This window comes from Pristiophorus japonicus, chromosome 13 (genome assembly GCF_044704955.1).
Source record: "Pristiophorus japonicus isolate sPriJap1 chromosome 13, sPriJap1.hap1, whole genome shotgun sequence".
Classification (NCBI taxonomy): domain Eukaryota; kingdom Metazoa; phylum Chordata; class Chondrichthyes; family Pristiophoridae; genus Pristiophorus; species Pristiophorus japonicus.
Window position 1 is genome coordinate 55,406,997 of NC_091989.1, and position 17,517 is coordinate 55,424,513.

The 17,517-nt window shown below is 44.7% G+C and overlaps 1 protein-coding gene across 6 annotated transcripts in view; it reads left to right on the top strand.

Annotated features, from left to right (window-relative positions):
- Positions 1–17,517, top strand: part of LOC139278577 (ATP-binding cassette sub-family D member 2) — a 165,167-nt gene that overhangs the window by 131,134 nt on the left and 16,516 nt on the right. For all 6 annotated transcript variants that reach the window (XM_070897503.1, XM_070897501.1, XM_070897502.1 and 3 more), the window contains 2 exons: positions 2,608–2,753; positions 9,873–9,957. In XM_070897503.1, the coding sequence (XP_070753604.1) occupies positions 2,608–2,753; positions 9,873–9,957 (231 nt within the window). The remainder of the gene's footprint in view (positions 1–2,607; positions 2,754–9,872; positions 9,958–17,517) is intronic.

Here is a 17,517-nt window from a genome sequence, read left to right on the forward strand (position 1 = left end):
ACATTTGGAAAAGCAAAATTCGGTCAGGCAGAGTCAGCATGGATTTATGAAAGGGAAGTCATGTTTGACAAATTTGTTGGAATTCTTTGAGGATGTAATGAACAGGGTGGATAAAGGGGAACTAGTGGATGTGGTGTATTTAGACTTCCAGAAGGCATTTGACAAGGTGCTACATAAAAGGTTACTGCACAAGATAAAAGTTCACATGGTTGGGGGTAATATATTAGCATGGATAGAGGATTGGCTAACAGAAAATAGAGTGTCAAGATAAATGGTTCATTCTCTGGTTGGCAACTAGTAAGTACTGGGGTGCCGCAGGGATCAGTGCTGGGACCCCAACTATTTACAATCTATATTAACGACTTGGAAGAAGGGACTGAGTGTAATGTAGCCAAGTTTGCTGACGATACAAAGATGGAAGGAAAAGCAATGTGAGGAGGACACAAAAAATCTGCAAAAAGACATAGACAGGCTAAGTGTGCAAAAATTTGCCAGATGGAGTATAATGTTGGAAAGTGTGAGGTCATGCACTTTGGAAGAAAAAAAAATCAAAGCGCAAGTTATTATTTAAATGGAGAAAGTGCTGCAGTACAGCGGGACCTGGGGGTACTTGTGCATGAAACACAAAAGGATAGTATGCAGGTACAGCAAGTGATCAGGAAGGCCAATGGAATCTTGACCTTTATGGCAAAGGGGATGGAGTATAAAAGCAGGGAAGTCTTACTTCAGCTATACAGGGTATTGGTGAGGCCACACCTGGAATACTGCGTGCAGTTTTGGTTTCCATATTTACGAAAGGACATACTTGCTTTGGAGGCAGTTCAGAGAAGGTTCACTCGGTTGATTCCGGAGATGAGGGGGTTGACTTCTGAGAAAAGGTTAAGTAGGTTGTTCCTCTACTCGTTGGAATTCAGAAGAATGAGAGGTGATCTTATCGAAACGTATAAGATTATGAGGGGGCTAGACAAGATGGATGCAGAGAGGATATTTTCACTGATGGGGGTAGAAAATAAGGGCATGATCTTAGAATAAGGGGCCGTCCATTTAAAACAGAGATGAGGAGAAATTTCTTCTCTGTCGGTTGCAAATCTGTGGAATTCACTGCCTCAAGAGAGCTGTGGAAGCTGGGACATTGAATAAATTTAAGACAGAAATAGACAATTTCTTAAACGATAAGGGGTTATGGGGAGCGGGCAGGGAAGTGGAGCCGAGTCCATGATCAAATCAGCCATGATCTTATTGAATGGCGGAACAGGCTCAAGGGGCCGTATGGCCTACTGCTGCTCCTATTTCTTATGTTCTTAAATCATTGATGTCATGATCTGTCTGCTCTTCCTGCTGCCAGCAGATATTTGGTTCACGCGCACTAACTCCTTTTCCAACATGGCATCTGGCGCACTTCGTGTCAGAAGTGTGCGCACCCACTGCTGATGTCATTTTGGACCCTTAAGGGGCCCTGTAGCGCCCAGCAAACGGGCGCTACCAAGCCCAACTTTGCCCCTGTATCCTTTTATTTTTTCCTCTTTACTGATCCTTTTGAGGCAATATGCCTGTTGCATCCACTCTGAGGCATGTGAAAGGAATCCAGTTGAGGTTCCCCATTGAAATTTCCCTGAAGACAAAATTGGTAACTAAACATATTGAGGGATAGCCTGGCCTTGCCATGCAATCGATCACATGTTGGAGCTCCAGTGCACAGCAGCAGCATTCTTGAAATATCAAGTACACATTTCAATATTATTTCACGGGCTGGTTTAAATTTCTATCTGAATAGCTTTTTAAAAATAGTACAGGGTAGAAGATAAAATGGATTAAACATCAGTATTGACATTTAACTTGCCGCTTATCGTTATTAGCAATAGGGACACACTGCTCACTTCAGTTAATTGCTAACCTGATTATCAAAAAAAAAGTAGTTTTAGAAATTCAGGCTAACCTTATGACGACTGATTACTGTTCTCGGAGCAGTGATTGAGGTAGTGATGGAATTTGTAGAATCCCAGGCTCTCAACTAAGTAAGCTCTGCAAAATTGAGACCAAATGATGGACAAAAGTATGAGTTTCTTTTCAAATATTAATGTGAAAAAATGCAGAACTTTATACTTCTGTTTGGATTTATTGTTTTTTTACTCATCTGCTCAAAGCTTCTTCAATTGTTTAGATAGACAGACTGAATAGTCAGACAAGCAATGTGAAAATGAGTGATGTTAAAATTACTATCAACTAGTTTAAAACTGGATCGTAAGACCTTATTTCTTTAATACTGTACATATTGACTAGAATCTTCAACAATAAAACACTTTTGTTTCTAGTTGGAGGAAATTTGAGACAAGACTGGAAAAACACAGCCATTTAAAGGGCCATGATCTTGAATAAAATGTGTTGTTTCATTTATTTAAAACATGCAGTACAGTAGTGTAAATTGGACTAAATTATATTGTGCAACATCATTGCAATTCGGATATGTCTTTCAAAATCTTCTCCCTCCTAAACTTTTTCGAACACATTTTTCATGAGGATGGCGCCTCTTTAATTTCTAACGTATTAGTACAACATAAACTTACGGACTTTTGTACAATTGATTTTTTTTTTTATCTGGGTTCACAGGCCTTACATGTCTGTTGGAACTCTAAGAGATCAGGTTATCTATCCGGACTCTGTGGAAGACATGAGTGAGAAAGGATACACTGATCTGGATCTCGAGCATATACTAGATATTGTTCACCTGAATCACATAGTACTGAGAGAGGGAGGTAAGTATGACTGTGGTTCCACAAATGTCTATTATTTTATCAGAGAGCATTTCTGTAAGATATTTTAATTGTCAAAATGTATCATTGCAGTTTGGTTCCAAGCTTGTACTTCATAGTTGGATTTGACCTGTATCGATATTATTAAAAATTTTATTTCCTTTTATTACTAATTATAATTTTGTGGTGACTTTTCCTATTGTAAATTTCGATGTCCATTCAGTTTTATGTCATGTCAATTATCACCTGTCACTAAAAGCGAGCCTCTGGCTTAATGGCAGCACCTTAAATCAGTGTCCCCGAATTTTAACCTGGATAATTATAAAACAGTGTACTGTCTGACTCATCGACCGAGATTTTGTGGGAAGGGTGGCGGGTTGGGTTGGAATGTGTGAGCCGCCGCATGCCTTTCCCCGATTTCGGGTCTGTCAGTGCTGAGCAGGCCTGGCACGCAGCGGCGGGGAACCCAATTCGGGTAATTATCACCTTGTTTAGTGATCATTAAGAATACATTTGAGCTCAATTTTTTATTTTACGTGCTTGCTGCTCGGAGATCATGACTGTTAAGTTGAGTGACCATTGAATCAGCTGTTAAGTTGACCATTTCAAATGTAAAGTAAAAGCTCCCATCTTACAGAGGTGTCTTCCCTCAGCCGCAAGTTCCTCACTGCATTTCAACAACAGATTCACCATGCTGCAAGTCTTTACACAAGTCTCCATCCAGTCTGACCTCATTACCTTTATTCAGGGATGATTTGATCAGAGTTTTCAAGATTTTAAGGGGAACTGATAGGGTAGATAGAGAGAAACTATTGCCGCTGTTTGGGGATTTCAGGACTAGGAGACATTGTCTAAAAATTAGAGACACACAAAGGGTGGTAGAAGTTTGGAACTCTCTCCACAAATGACAGTTGATACTGGGTCAATTGTGAATTTTAAGTCTTACATTGATAGATTTTTGTTAACCAAAGGTATTAAGGGATATGGGGCTAGGTGGGTATGTGAAGTTAGGTCACAGATCAGCCATGATCTCAATAACTGGCGGAAGAGGCTCATGGGGTTAAATGGCCTACTCCTGTTCCTATGTTAGCAGAGAAAGGTAAAGGTTTATTTTACATATTTTAATGCCAATTCTGAGAGCAACATGGATAGTTCCTTTGTACTTTATCTGCAAAGCAGTTGCAGGGAAAAAGCTTCTTTTGCTGATTGTTATTTTGAAATGCACGCTAAAGATAAAAAATCTTTCACACTTCTGTGTTCCAAGCTAGCCCAAAAATTAAATCAGAGTGACCGACCCACTGCTGTTGTAGTACTAACTTGGTATGGTTCATTTCTGTTTAGCGGAAGAATAAATGAGGACGAATGTTGTATTTCCTATCTTTGCCTCTTTGTGTTCCTCGCTGTCTGAGTGAGATCACTGTCTGTATACAAAACACGGTTCTTCCTATTCCTTTGTTTCTGATCCCAAGTACTTGGAGCTTTTTGTTGCTGCGTATGCCAATTCTTATCTTTGTTTTTTTCTATTACTGGTCCCATTAAAATATCTGAGGAGGTAATCCAGGACAAGGCCTTGTGGAAAGGGATCCTTCCAACCCCTCAGTCTTTAAATAAATGGTACAAAGGAAAGAGTGCTTTGTATGTAAAAGAAGCAAAATAAGCTTTTTCCCTGCAGCTGCTTTGCAGATAAAGTACAAAGGAACGATCCATGTTGCTCTTAGAATTGGTCTTAAAATATGTAAAATAAACCTTTACCTTTCTCTGCTAACATAGGAACAGGGGTAGGCCATTTAATCCCATGAGCTACTTCCGCCAGTCAATGAGATCATAGCTGATCTGTGACCTAACTTCACATACCCACTTTGTCCCATATCCAGTAAAATAGCTTAAAGATTCAGGCAATAAGCTGAAAAACTTGAATTGCATACAGTCGCAGATTCGGAAAACGAATGCAAGATTTATTTTTAAAACAGCACTTTCTACAACAAGAAAATGTTCTGTTTGGAGCAAATATATTTCCTTTTGAGTAACTGTATCTCCTCTCAACAAAACAGTCATATTATTTACATTAAAGCTTTGGCAGCAATCATTAACTCAAAGGGACAAAACATATTTGCAGTGGTTTAGATTGAGCAACCGCAACTCAATTTAATGCTCAAGGTACAATCAACCTATATTGAGTGTCAGGGAAAGGTGGAGCTACAAAGTTTGTGAAAGTGTTTTTCAAAAAATTCATAGTTAATTAACTTATTTTGTGGGCTATTAGTAATGGTAATTAGTAATGTCAAAACCAAGCACAGTAAAAACATCTAGATGTAAATTTCATGTAGAATTCAAAACTGCAATTTTTCTTTTGTTCTTCCCCCAAATTCCACCTAATTCCACAAGATAAAGCTGAATTTTCCCAAAATATTTCTAAGTTGCATTAATTCAGGGCTAGCTCATGATGCAACATTTTAATGTTTTAAGTTATATGTGTATAGTGCTAGGATGTGTATTCATGCCTAAAGTTAATTCTCCAGTGATGTCCTGACCTCAGTTTAGCTGGTGATAGCGGGATCAATGAGAGTGGAGCGCGGGGGCAAAGGTTGGTAAGAGCACTAAGTGGAGACTGTTTGCTTCCCAGAGGGCAAGCGGGGGCAAGTCAACCTGGACTTTACCCCCAGATCACTTGTTACAGTGTCACAACTAGTGATCCACTTTAGAGCAATGATGTGTATGGGGGGAAAAGGGGAAAAAAGAAGTTAAAAAGGGTTCTTTCATTCACTAACAACTGTCCACGTGGAGAATCAGCTGCACCAAAATGTCTAATACTATGTGGGTTTTTCTGGGGTGAGAGGGAACTTATTCCAGATGGATATTAAACATAGGAAAAGTATTAGGTCAGAATGAATCAATGTATTTTAATAAAACTCTAGAATGCAGGAGAGAAAAGAGGGAGAAAAGAGAAGGATAATCCTGAAATATTAACTTTCACATAATTTAACATCTGCAACTCCTGTAAAATAGCCTACATGTGTGAAGAGAGTCCATCCAAAAATAATAAATGCTGGAAATTCACAGCAGATCATTAGGCCGGAAGTTTACCAGCGCTGAGAGGATGGGATGGGCGGGTCAACTGTGAAATTTGAAATGATTGACAGCAGGTCGGGACTCCACTGTCTGCCCGATAGTCTGTCAGTGCTGAACAAATCCAACCACAAGCGGCAGGGAGGCAATTTAGATTATTGTTAATAGGCACTTAAAATCGAAAGGTGAGCTTGATATCGTTTTTATGAGTTTGTCAACTGTTTCCCCGCTGCTTGGGGATCACGTCTGGTAAGGAGGTCGGATGTTGTGTCAGCATGGGATGATTTCTTAACTTGACAGCTGCAAATGGTCTATAAAAGCTTCCATTTCATGGGTGTTCACTTTCCAAGGTTAGAAGCTGTTGCATACTGCATTTGGAAGACAGATTGAGCTTATATGCAGCTTGCAAGTGTTTGGAGCAAACTCTATCCAATGTCACCTCATTGGAACAACCTCTCTCACCATTGACAGATGATCGCTTCTGTCATCTCAAACTCACCTGCCATCTATTCCATCAGCATCGGTGCCCTTGGAAAAATCTCATCTTGGTCCTCAGAATCCCACCACGATCATCCCCAACACCAGCATCACCAAGCACATCAGCAGCACCACCAACAACAACACCAACCTTCTCCGCAATCAACTGATGCTGCACAGGACAGAGTTCATCAGCACCCAACCACATTGCTGCCAGAGATGACCCCGCCATGGCCAGATTTACTTCACTTGATGCTGTACACCCTCATGATGTGCCAGGTTGGCCCCAGCCCACACCAACATCCCTACAATGCCCAAGCCATTCCTTTCACACTCATCACCATTCGGGATGTCTCACCATTCACTGCAACTCACTAAGCCACTTCGAAAGGTGCACACACATCTGTCCAAGAACGCAAAGTGTTGAAAATAAAGATTTCAATGTTTGACTGCAGATTAACAGAAACCTTAAACATTGGCAAAAACACCCAAGTGCCTATCTTTGTGTGTTTTTAGTTGTTGTGATTGGATTAGGATGAGTGTGAGGGGTGGTTAGATGGGGAAGTGACAATATAGACAGAGAGTGGGATGGGTGGGGGTGCAAGGTAAGTTGGAGTGAGGATGTGTAGGAATAGTGTAGGGAAGGCAGAGTGATGGGAATCTGATGAGAGGCACAGCAGGATGAGGTTGAGAGTGGCTTTGCAGGAACGTTTTGTGATCTACTGAGATCATTGAAAGGTTTGCGCCACTGCACCCAGGTCCTCCTGATGACATCCCTGCTTGTGCCCTCCTGTTCAATACGCAACCAGGCTGCGTTGGTCTCCTGCTGAGGTCTTTTCCGCCCGTTGGAAGGGAAGAGAACCTTCTTGCGCACTGTGACTCCCTCCATAAACAGGGATTCATGGGAGAGCCTGGGTGCACCTTTGTACAGTGCTTGTCAGCGTTTGCAGCAGCTCAATGCTGTAGAACACTGATAGCACAACTGTCAAAATCAATTTGGACATGGTCCCTTTAAGGAAACCAGCTAATGACGCGACATCAAATGGTGTCATCAGTACCGCTTCCTTTTATTTGGCCGGGAACCTCGCTGGACGGGCTTAACAAGCCCAATCATCGTAAAATCACTTCAACAGAGTGGGATGGTGCCGGCAGCGGGTTGGGACCCTGCTACCGACCCTGACCGCAGCGAACCCACCTCGGTAGGCAAAATTGCAGCCTTAGTCTCCGAAAGAGAAAGATTGGTTAACGCTTTGGGTGGACGTCTTAATTCGAACTCTTTAGAGCTAAAGAAACGGGGGAAAATTATGTTACTCTAATGTGTTTTAATAATAATGGAAGGTTTGCTCCAGTGCAGGTAACTATGATATTGCCACCACTACATTAGAAACTAGGGCCCCAAGTTTCCACATGATTTGCTCCTGATTTTTAGGAGCAACTGGTGGAGAACGGAGTATCTTAGAAATCGTAATTCTCCACATTTAAGTTTTCTGCAGTTCTAGTCATGTAGAACAGTTTCACTTTGGAACAGAATTTTTTTTCAAAAGGGGGCGTGTCCAGCCACTGACGCCTGATTTGAAAGTTTCCACAGTGAAAACGTACTCCAAACTAATTTAGAATGGAACAAGTGAAGATTTTTGTAGGCCTGAAAAAACCTTGTCTACACATTAAAAAATCAGGCGCAGGTTACAAATTAGGCGTCCGGAACGAGGTGGGGGGGTGGGGAGGGAAGTCATTATATTCTACAATGAATCCTTAGTTATACTTATACAAATAATTCCAACCTGAATAAAAATTTATAAGCAAAGAAAAGATTAAATAAACCATGTTCCTACCTGTGTGAAAGTGCTTCAGGCAGGGAGAAGGCAAGTTGAGGCAGCCGTTCCCGACGGCAGCGGGGGGGAGGCAGTGAGGAGGCAGCCGTTCCCGACGGCAGTGTGGGGGGGAGGAGGCAGTGAGGGCCCGACCGACGGCAGCGGGGGGGAGGCAGGGAGAAGGCAGCCGTTCCTGACGGCAGGGTGGGGGGGGAGGCAGTGAGGGCCCGACCGACGGCAGCGGGGGGGAGGCAGGGAGAAGGCAGCCGTTCCCGACGGCAGGGTGGGGGGGGAGGCAGTGAGGGCCCGACCGACGGCAGCGGGGGGGAGGCAGGGAGAAGGCAGCCGTTCCCGACGGCAGGGTGGGGGGGGAGGCAGTGAGGGCCCGACCGACGGCAGCGGGGGGGGGGGGAGGCAGTGAGAAGGCTGCAGGAAGCCTCAGAAGTTGAGGCAGCCATTCCCAATGGCAGGCGGGGGGGGAGGCCCCCTTGCCGTCGGTCGGGCCCGTCGGGAAACGGCTGCCTCAACTTCTGAGGCTTCCTGCAGCCTTCTCACTGCTGCAAGAAGCCTCAGTGCTGGTCATGGAAGGGCAATGTGGTTTTATTAAAAAATGTTAAAAATTGAACAGCTACAAAGAACTACAAAAATGGCCGAGTGTCAATGTTTGTTTGACACTGCGCGTGCGCGCACACTCCAACGCGCACGCGCGCACGCTCCAACGCGCACGCGCAGGGTTGCCGGCACAAAAAAAACTCATTTAAATGGTACCCGTCCCCTCCTACTTACAAAATCGGCGCGAGTGGTAGGCTCCGTCCCCTGGGCGCCATGCCAAGCTGACATCGAGCTGCAAAGCGCTCGAGAATAGCGCGTTTTTTTTCAGGCGCCGTTTTCGCCGCGAAAAACGGGCGCCCAGCTCGGAGGAGCGCCTGTTTTGTCGCGTGTGGAAACTTGGGGCCTATGAACCTAATATTTGTGTGATATGAAATTGGAGATGCCAGGTCTTACTGGATTAGATAGCATAATTATCCCGATAAAACAAAGGATGAAATGATCAGTTGCATTAAAACTTGCGTCAAACTGGTGTAAATGCATTAGTTGAAGAAATGGAAGAGATCAGGCTGGGCAGTTAAAATCCCCCAGGTCAATTACCCGACTTGGAGTAGACAGGAACTTATCTGCCAGTATTTTTGCCGTAGGCGGCATGGACACTCACTGAAAGCCGGCAGGTAATGTTTAGCATGTCGCGCCCCGGGTCGTCCTCGGGACCCAACTGCAATTTTTAATAATACGCCCGAGCAGGAAATGGTAATTAAAATACATCAGATCTCACTTTTGCTGCAATGGGTGAGTTTTGAACTGACATTAAAACTCGCCAGCCGAAAACTGGCCCAGGTTAAAATCAGGCCATGAGGTCTTTCTGAGGATGTATAGTTTTATTTTTCATAAACGAACTTTAACATTTAAGTTTTTTTTTAAACTTGATTTTCCATTGATGGCATTTTTAAAATGGTAACCGGGGTAGAGCTTACGTTGAGTATGTTGGAGGGGTGGAGGAAAATACATTCCATTCCAGAACAAATAAATGTGATAGATTTGATGTGATAGGTTAAATGCCAGCAATAAAAGATGAAAATTTTACTCCATTTAAAAAAAAAATAGAAATAACGCTTAGTTTTACTAAATGCATAGTTTAATTTGACAGAATTTTGATTCTTTTCTTATTACCCACAATGCCTCTTACATCGTGTTTTATTTCCTGTTGCTGTAGGATGGGATGCAGTTACTGATTGGAAGGATGTCTTGTCTGGTGGTGAGAAACAAAGAATGGGCATGGCACGAATGTTTTATCACAAGTGAGTGGGGTGTAAGGTAAACATTGCCAAATTGGTCAAAAAGAACACAGGAATGGCATGTAAATTAAACTCTATTTTCTGTATTCCTATGTTGGTCATATGTCATACCAAACTAATTATATTTCAACGTGTATTTTTCATTATCAGTAGTGTTCTTCAATTTAGCAGTGTGTTTTCCAGGCTGCAGAGTTACATAAGAAATAGGAGCCTATCGCTCAAAAATCTGTCTATCTCCGCCTTAAATATATTCAATGACCCAGCCTCCACAGCTCTCGGGCAGAGAATTCCATAGATTTACAACCCTCAGAGAAGAAATTCCTCCTCATCTCAGTTTTAAATGGACGGCCTCTTATTCTGAGACTATGTCCCCTAGTTTTAGTTTTCCCTATGAGTGGAAATATCCTCTCTGCATCCACCTTGTCGAGCTCCCTCATTATCTTATATGTTTTGATAAGATCACCTCATTCTTCTGAACGCCAATGAGTATAGACCCAACCTATCTTCATAAGTTAACCCTCTTATCTCCGGAATCAACCTAGTGAACCTTCTCTGAACAGCCTCCAGTGCAAGTATATCCTTCCTTAAATATGGAGACCAAAACAGTATGCAGTACTCCAGGTGTGGCCTCACCAATACCCTGTACGATTGTAGCAGGACTTCTCTGCTTTTATACTCTATCCCCCTTGCAGTAAAGGCCAACATTCCATTTGCCTTCCTGATTACTTGCTGTACCTGCATACTCACTTTTGGGGCCCAAGTTTTGGCTTCAGTTGCTCCAGATATTTTGGAGCAACTGGTGTAGAATGGAGTATCTTAGAAATTCAAATTCTCGGCATTTAGTTTGCTCCAGTTCTAGTCAGTTAGAACAGTTTCACTTTGGAACAGAATTTTTTTTCAAAAGGGGGCGTGTCTGGCCACTTACGCCTGTTTTCAAAGTTTCGGCAGTGAAAACTTACTCCAAACTAACTTAGAATGGAGTAAGTGAAGATTTTTGTACACTCGAAAAAACCTTGTCTACACTTTAGAAAATCAGGCGTAGGTTACAAATTAGGCGTAGGGAACAAGGTGTGGGGGAAAGGAAGTCATTAAATTCCACAATCAATCCTTAGTTCTACTTATACAAATATTATACAAATAAATCCAACCTGAATAAAAATTTATAAGCAAAGAAAAGATTAAATAAACCACATTCCTACCTGTGTGAAACAGCAGCAGCCTTCGAGCTGCTGTGCTTCAGACAGGCCTTTCATGTTGGAGACAGGCAGGGGTGTGGCATCAGTGTCTCAATGGCAGCCCCAACAGCGGCAGCAAGCAGCTTTTGAGCTGAGCTGCTGTGCTGCAGGCAGGCCTTCATTCTGTTAGTGGCTGGCTGGCAGCCGAAGGATCAACAACACCAGAGACACGCAGCTTTTCAAGGGGGCTGAGGCCATTCGGCCATGGGATAGGAGCGGCGCCAGTGGCTGGCCGGCAGCCGAAGGATCAACACCAGACGCACGCAGCTTTCCAAGGGGGTTGAGGCCATTCGGCCACGCTTAAGGGGCGGCGTCAGTGGCTCGACGGCAGCCGACTCCTTTTAAAAATGGCCGAGTGCCAATGGGAAAGGAAATTGTGAGGAGGACACACAAAATCTGCAAAGGGATATAGACGGGCTAAGTGAGTGGGCAAAACTTTGGCAGACGGAGTATAATGTGGGGTTGCCGGCACCATGTTGGCTCATTTAAATTGGACCCGCCCCCCACTACTTACAGAATCGGCGCGAGTGTTTGGCTTCGCTGTGAAGAGCGCGCCGCGCCAAGCTGAGATCGAGCTCCGAGGAGTCGGAGAATATCGAAGTTTTTTTCTAGCGCACTTTTAGGCGCGAAGAACAGGTGTTCAGCTTGGAGGTGCGCCGTTTTCGGCGCGGGCCGAAACTTGGGGCCTGTCTGTTTCATGCAAAGGACCCCCAGGTCCCTCTGCACTGTAGCACTTCGCAATCTTTCTCCATTTAAATTATAATTTGCTTTTCTATTATTTCTGCCAAAGTGGATAACCTAACATTTTCCCACATTATACTCCGTCTGCCAAAGTTTTGCCCACTCACTTAGCCCGTCTATATCCCTTTGCAGATTTTGTGTGTCCTCCTCACAATTTCCTTTCCCATCCATCTTTGTATCATCAGCAAACTTGGCTACATTACACTCAGTCCCTTCATCCAAGTCATTAATATAGATTATAAATAGTTGAGGCCCCAGCACCGATCCCTGTGGCACCCCACTAGTTACTGTTAATGCTGCTTCAGTGTGCTGTGCCACATAGTAATACAACATGTCCTTCCACAATTACCTACACTCAGTTCCTGATCTCCCATTGAGTATAATTGAGACAGCCTGTCACATAGAAACATAGAAAAATAGGTGCAGGAGTAGGCCATTCAGCCCTTCGAGCCTGCACCACCATTCAATAAGATCATGGCTGATCATTCACCTCAGTATCCCTTTCCTGCTTTTTCTCCAGACCCCTTGATCCCTTTAGCCATATCTAACTCCCTCTTGAATATATCCAATGAACTGGCATCAACAACTCTCTGCGGTAGAGAATTCCACAGGTTAACAACTCTCTGAGTGAAGCAGTTTCTCCTCATCTCAGTCCTAAATGGCTTACTCCTTATCCTTACACTGTGTCCCCTGGGCTACTATCGCTCTCCTCATCGTGCTTGACTCGAGAGTGGTACTGGCAGAACTTAGGAGCAGGTTCAGCATGAAGCTCAACAAGGGAAGAGTCCAGAACATGAGACAATATCATTTTTTTTAAAGATATTCCCTTATGAAAATTCATAATTATTGAAGTGTACCTCAAAGGTGCCAATGTTCTCTGGCCATTAGGCTAAGTCAGCAGAATATTTTTTTAATTTAGAAGTACAAAAATGTTTCAGGTATTGTATTACGAAACCTATGAAAGAAACTAATGGAGTGTACCTAGCAAACTTGGTTATGCCCAATATTGTGAAAGGTTCTCCATAAAAGACTGGTAAGTAGTTTTTAAATTATGCCACACTTGATTACAATGACTACTTTATTATTTTTTTTTAATTCTGTTGAAGACGTTTGTCTCCAGTTCGAAATTTTATCATGTAGTGGCACACAGACTGATGAAGTTGAAGTGTTTTATGCAATTCTGTACTGAATAATGGAGTCTAGTTTCATTTTGCCACAGAAAGAAAGGCTTGCATTTTTACAGTGCCTTTCATGACCACTGGATGTCCAAAAGTGCTTCACAGCCAATGAAGTACTTTTTTGGGGGAACTGTTATAATGTGGGAAACACGGCAGCCAATTTACACATAGCAACTTCCACAAACAGCAATGTGATAATGACCAGATAACCTGTTTTAGTGATGTTGGTTGAGGGATAAATATTGTCCAGGACACTGGGAATAACTCTCCTGCTCTCCTTTGAAATAGAGCCATGGGATTTTGTGCATCCACCTGAGAGAGCAGACAGCGCCTCTGTTTAACGGCACCTCCGACAGTGCAGCACACACCCTCAGTACTGCAGTGGAGTATCGAACTAGATTTTTGTGCTCAAGTCTCTGGAGTGGGACTCAAACCCACAACCTTCTGACTCGGAGGCGAGAGTGCTACCCACTGAGCACAGCTGAGTGTTAACAGGAGATAACTTTTGTTAAAAGGTGTTGATGGACTAGGACAGAAATGCTTCCAACAGAAAAAGAAAGCTTAAAACAATCCAATTAATCTGAGAAAAGATTATGCATAGTTTCTTCCTCCCCTTCCCAAAGGTGAATCAAGAATATCTCTCTCATATCTGTCCAACCTTACATCCTGTTAGCATGACATTTCTATGGCATCACAGCTCAGAGACCATTGCCTAGAAATTGGAGGCATTAGCGTTGGCCAATAAGGGTCCTGTGGCAGCTGCCATTTTCTGCGCTGCCAATGTCCACGCTCGCTTGGGATATGTAGAGTATGCAGATTGTGAATTCTGTTCGTCTGCAACACTCACCTGATGCCCGATCTGCCATTTTCCTGTTTGCCGCTCGACTTATCGGCCTGTGTTAATTATGACCAGCTGACCAAGCATTCACAAGCAGGAAGGAGCGTCCAACAGCGTTATTTCAAGGGATCATCAGCAACAACTTGCAGCTGACATGCTTTTTCAGTTTGACTGGCACTGTGAAACTTTCTGCAACTCGTGCAGCTTTCTAAACTTGTTTCAAGTTCTGAATGTGGCAGGGAGTGTTGGTGCAAGTGGAAAATGCCTTCATGCTTCTGCTCACAACACTTGCTCGCGGTCATGGGGGCTCTACTGGCAGTTCCCCTCATGTTCGAGTATTTTCAGGAGAGGGAGCAGAGGCAGCGCGGAGGAGAAGATGCGCACAGAGGGAGGAGGGCCCTCACCTCGGGTCTTCAGAGAGCACTTCTCTTATCTCCACTTAAGCGAGCAGCAGTGTATTAGAAGGCTCTGCTTCACCAATGAGGTGGTCACAGAACTCTGCCGCCTCCTGCAACCAGACCTGCAGCCTCCGAGCAGGGCGGCAACGGCTTTCTCTGTGGCCTTGAAGGTCACCATGGTCCTCAATTTCTTCACCAGGGGATCCTTCCAGTCTGCAGCATGAGGCATAGCTAACATCTTACAGTTCGCCGTCCATCGCTACCTACAGGAGGTCATTGAGGCTCGCTACACCAGAGAAGGGGCTACGTTATCTTCTCTCTCAACAGAGTGAAGCAGGAGGAGTGCGCATGTGGCTTTGCCAGAATAACAGGCTTTCACATGGTGCAGAGCGCCATCGACTGCAGACACGTGACTTTGCGGGTGCCGTATACCAATCCCTTTGGTAACCGCAAAGGCTACCACTCACTTACTGTACAGTTGTTGTGCAACCAAGCCCAGCGCATGCTGATGGTCAATGCCCACTATCCTGGCAGCAGTCTTGATGACTTCATCCTACATCAGTCCGGTGTGCAAGCAATCTTAGAGTCACCCATGTCAAACTCGAGGGTGACTGTTCGGAGATGAGGGCTATCCGCTGTGCACCTGGCTGATGACTCCCCTCTGCAACCCACCACTCGTATATTGAGAGCCATGCTGCCACCAGGAACATCATTGAGCAGATTATCGGGGTGCTGAAACAATGGTTCCGCTGCCTTGACCACCTGGGAAATCCCTTCAGTACTCGCCAAAGTGGGTGTCCCATTTCGTGGTGGTCTGCTGCAGGCTTCACAACTTGGCCATCATGAGGGTGCAGTCCTTGCCAGCAACAATTGCGGGACCACCTTTCGAGGAGGAGACAAGCAGCAAATCCCTCTTCCGGACGGGCTCTCCGTGAACGGCTCATCAGGCTCCGATTCCAGTGAATGAAACCCCAGATTCTCATTGCTCACCACATCCCCGTCATACAATCCTTCTGTCACGGAACATCACAGCATCCTTCTGGGCACAAAGCTGAAATGAGAGCCACCTCAAAACAAACATTCCAAACAAAAATTAATAGACTTAAGTATTCAATTAACAGTACGATATTAACTAATTATCCTTGTGCAATCCCTTAGTGCCTGTCATATGTGTACGCTTTCCTACTCTAGTGCTCCGGTCCTATGCAGTGCTCCCCCAGTGGCTGCAGCATAGCTGGTGGAAGGCTGCCAAGTTTCCCTGGGGGACACTATAGATGGCCTTGCAGGATGACCTCAACCAACTGTGAACCGAGAAGGCCCAGCTGGAGACTGACCACCTCTACATGGGCGGGGACAGTCTGGGCTGGCTGGCTGACAGGTAGTGGTGGGAGTAGGAATGCTGTTGTCCTGCCTGAAAGAGGACAGCAGGTTCCTGTTCCATTGACTCACTGTCATTGCCCGGAGCCAGTGCTGCAGCATTCCTAGCAATCTGTTGGAGGACAGATTGCTGCTGGACTGCTGCGACACCCTGCAAGCCCCTCTCAAGACTTGTAAACCTAGCCATGTTGGCAGCAGTCTGAGCTTCCACTGCAGCAGTGAGACCTTGAGTGCCTTCCGCCTGTGTTGCAATGGAAGCCGTGATATCGCCAGTCACATGCAACGTCATGGCTGGGTCCGCAAGGTATCTCCTGGAGTTGTCCATAATTTCCAGCCTGGAAATCATGGGCTCCAAGCTCTGCGCAAAGTCCCGTCCAATGTTGGAGCCAAACTCCTCCATGCTCCTTGACACAACAACAAAAACCTGTATTCATATAGCGTCTTTATCGTAGTAGACGTACCAACGTGCTTCACAGGCGTATTATGAAACAAAAAATTTGAAATCGAGCCGCATAATTAGTGCAGGTGATCTAAAGCTTGGTCAAGGAGGTAGGTTTTAAGGAGCGTCTTAAAGGAGGACAGAGAGGCGGAGAGGTTTAGGGAGGGAGTTCCAGAGCTTGGGGCCGAGGCAACAGAAGGGACGGCCACCAATGGTTGAGCGATTACAATCAGCGATGCTCAGGAGGGCAGAATTAGAGGAGCGCAGACATCTCGGGGTTGTGGGGCTTGAGGAGATTAGAGATAGGAGAGGTGAGGCCATGGAGGGATTGAAAATAAGGTTGAGAATTTTGAAATCGAGGCATTTAACCAGAAGCCAATGTTGGTCAGCGAGCACAGAGGTCTCGGGTGAACGGGACTTGATGCGAGTTAGGACACAGGCAGCTGAGTTTTGGATCACCTCTAGTTTACGTAGGGTAGAATGTGGGAAGCCAGCCAGGAGTGTGTTGGAATAGTCAAGTCTAGAAGTAACAAAGGCATGGATGATGGCTTCAGCAGTGGATGAGCTGAGGCAAGGGTGGAGACGGGCAATGTTACGGAGGTGGAAATAGGCGGCCTAAATTATGCTGCAGATATTTGGTTGAAAGTTCATTTCAGGGTCAAATATGACACCAGGCTTGCGAACAGTGTGGTTCAGCAGAAGTTGGGGAAAGGTATGGATTCAGTGGCTAGGGAATGGAGTTTGTGACCGAAAACAAAGACTTCGGTCTTCACATTACTTAATTGGAGAAAATTTCTGCTCATCCAGAACTGGATGTCGGACAAGCAGTCTGAAAATGTAATGACCATGGAAGGGTTAAGACATGTGGTAGTGAGGTGGAGCTTGGGTCATCAGCGTACATGTGGAAACTGACGCTGTGGTTTCAGATGATGTCGTCAAGGGGCAACATGTCGATGAGAACTAGGAGGGGGCCAAGAATAGATCCTTTGGGGACACCAGATGTAATGATGTGGGAGCGGGAAGAGAAGCTGCTGCAGGTGATTCTCTTGCTATGATTAGATAGATAAGAATGGAACTGGGGGAGTGCAGTCCCACCCAGCTGGACGACGGTGGAGAGGTGTTTGAGAAAGAAAGAGTGGTCAACCATGTCAAAGGCTGCAGACAAATCAAGAAGGATGTGGAGGGATAGTTTGCCTTTGTGAGAGTCACAAAGGATGTAATTTGTGACTTTGATAGGAGCTGTTTAGGTACTGTGGCAGGCGGGGATACCGGATTGGAGGGATTCAAACATGCAGTTGTAGGAAACATGGGCATGGATTTGGGAGGCGACAACACATTTAAGGACTTTGGAGAGGAA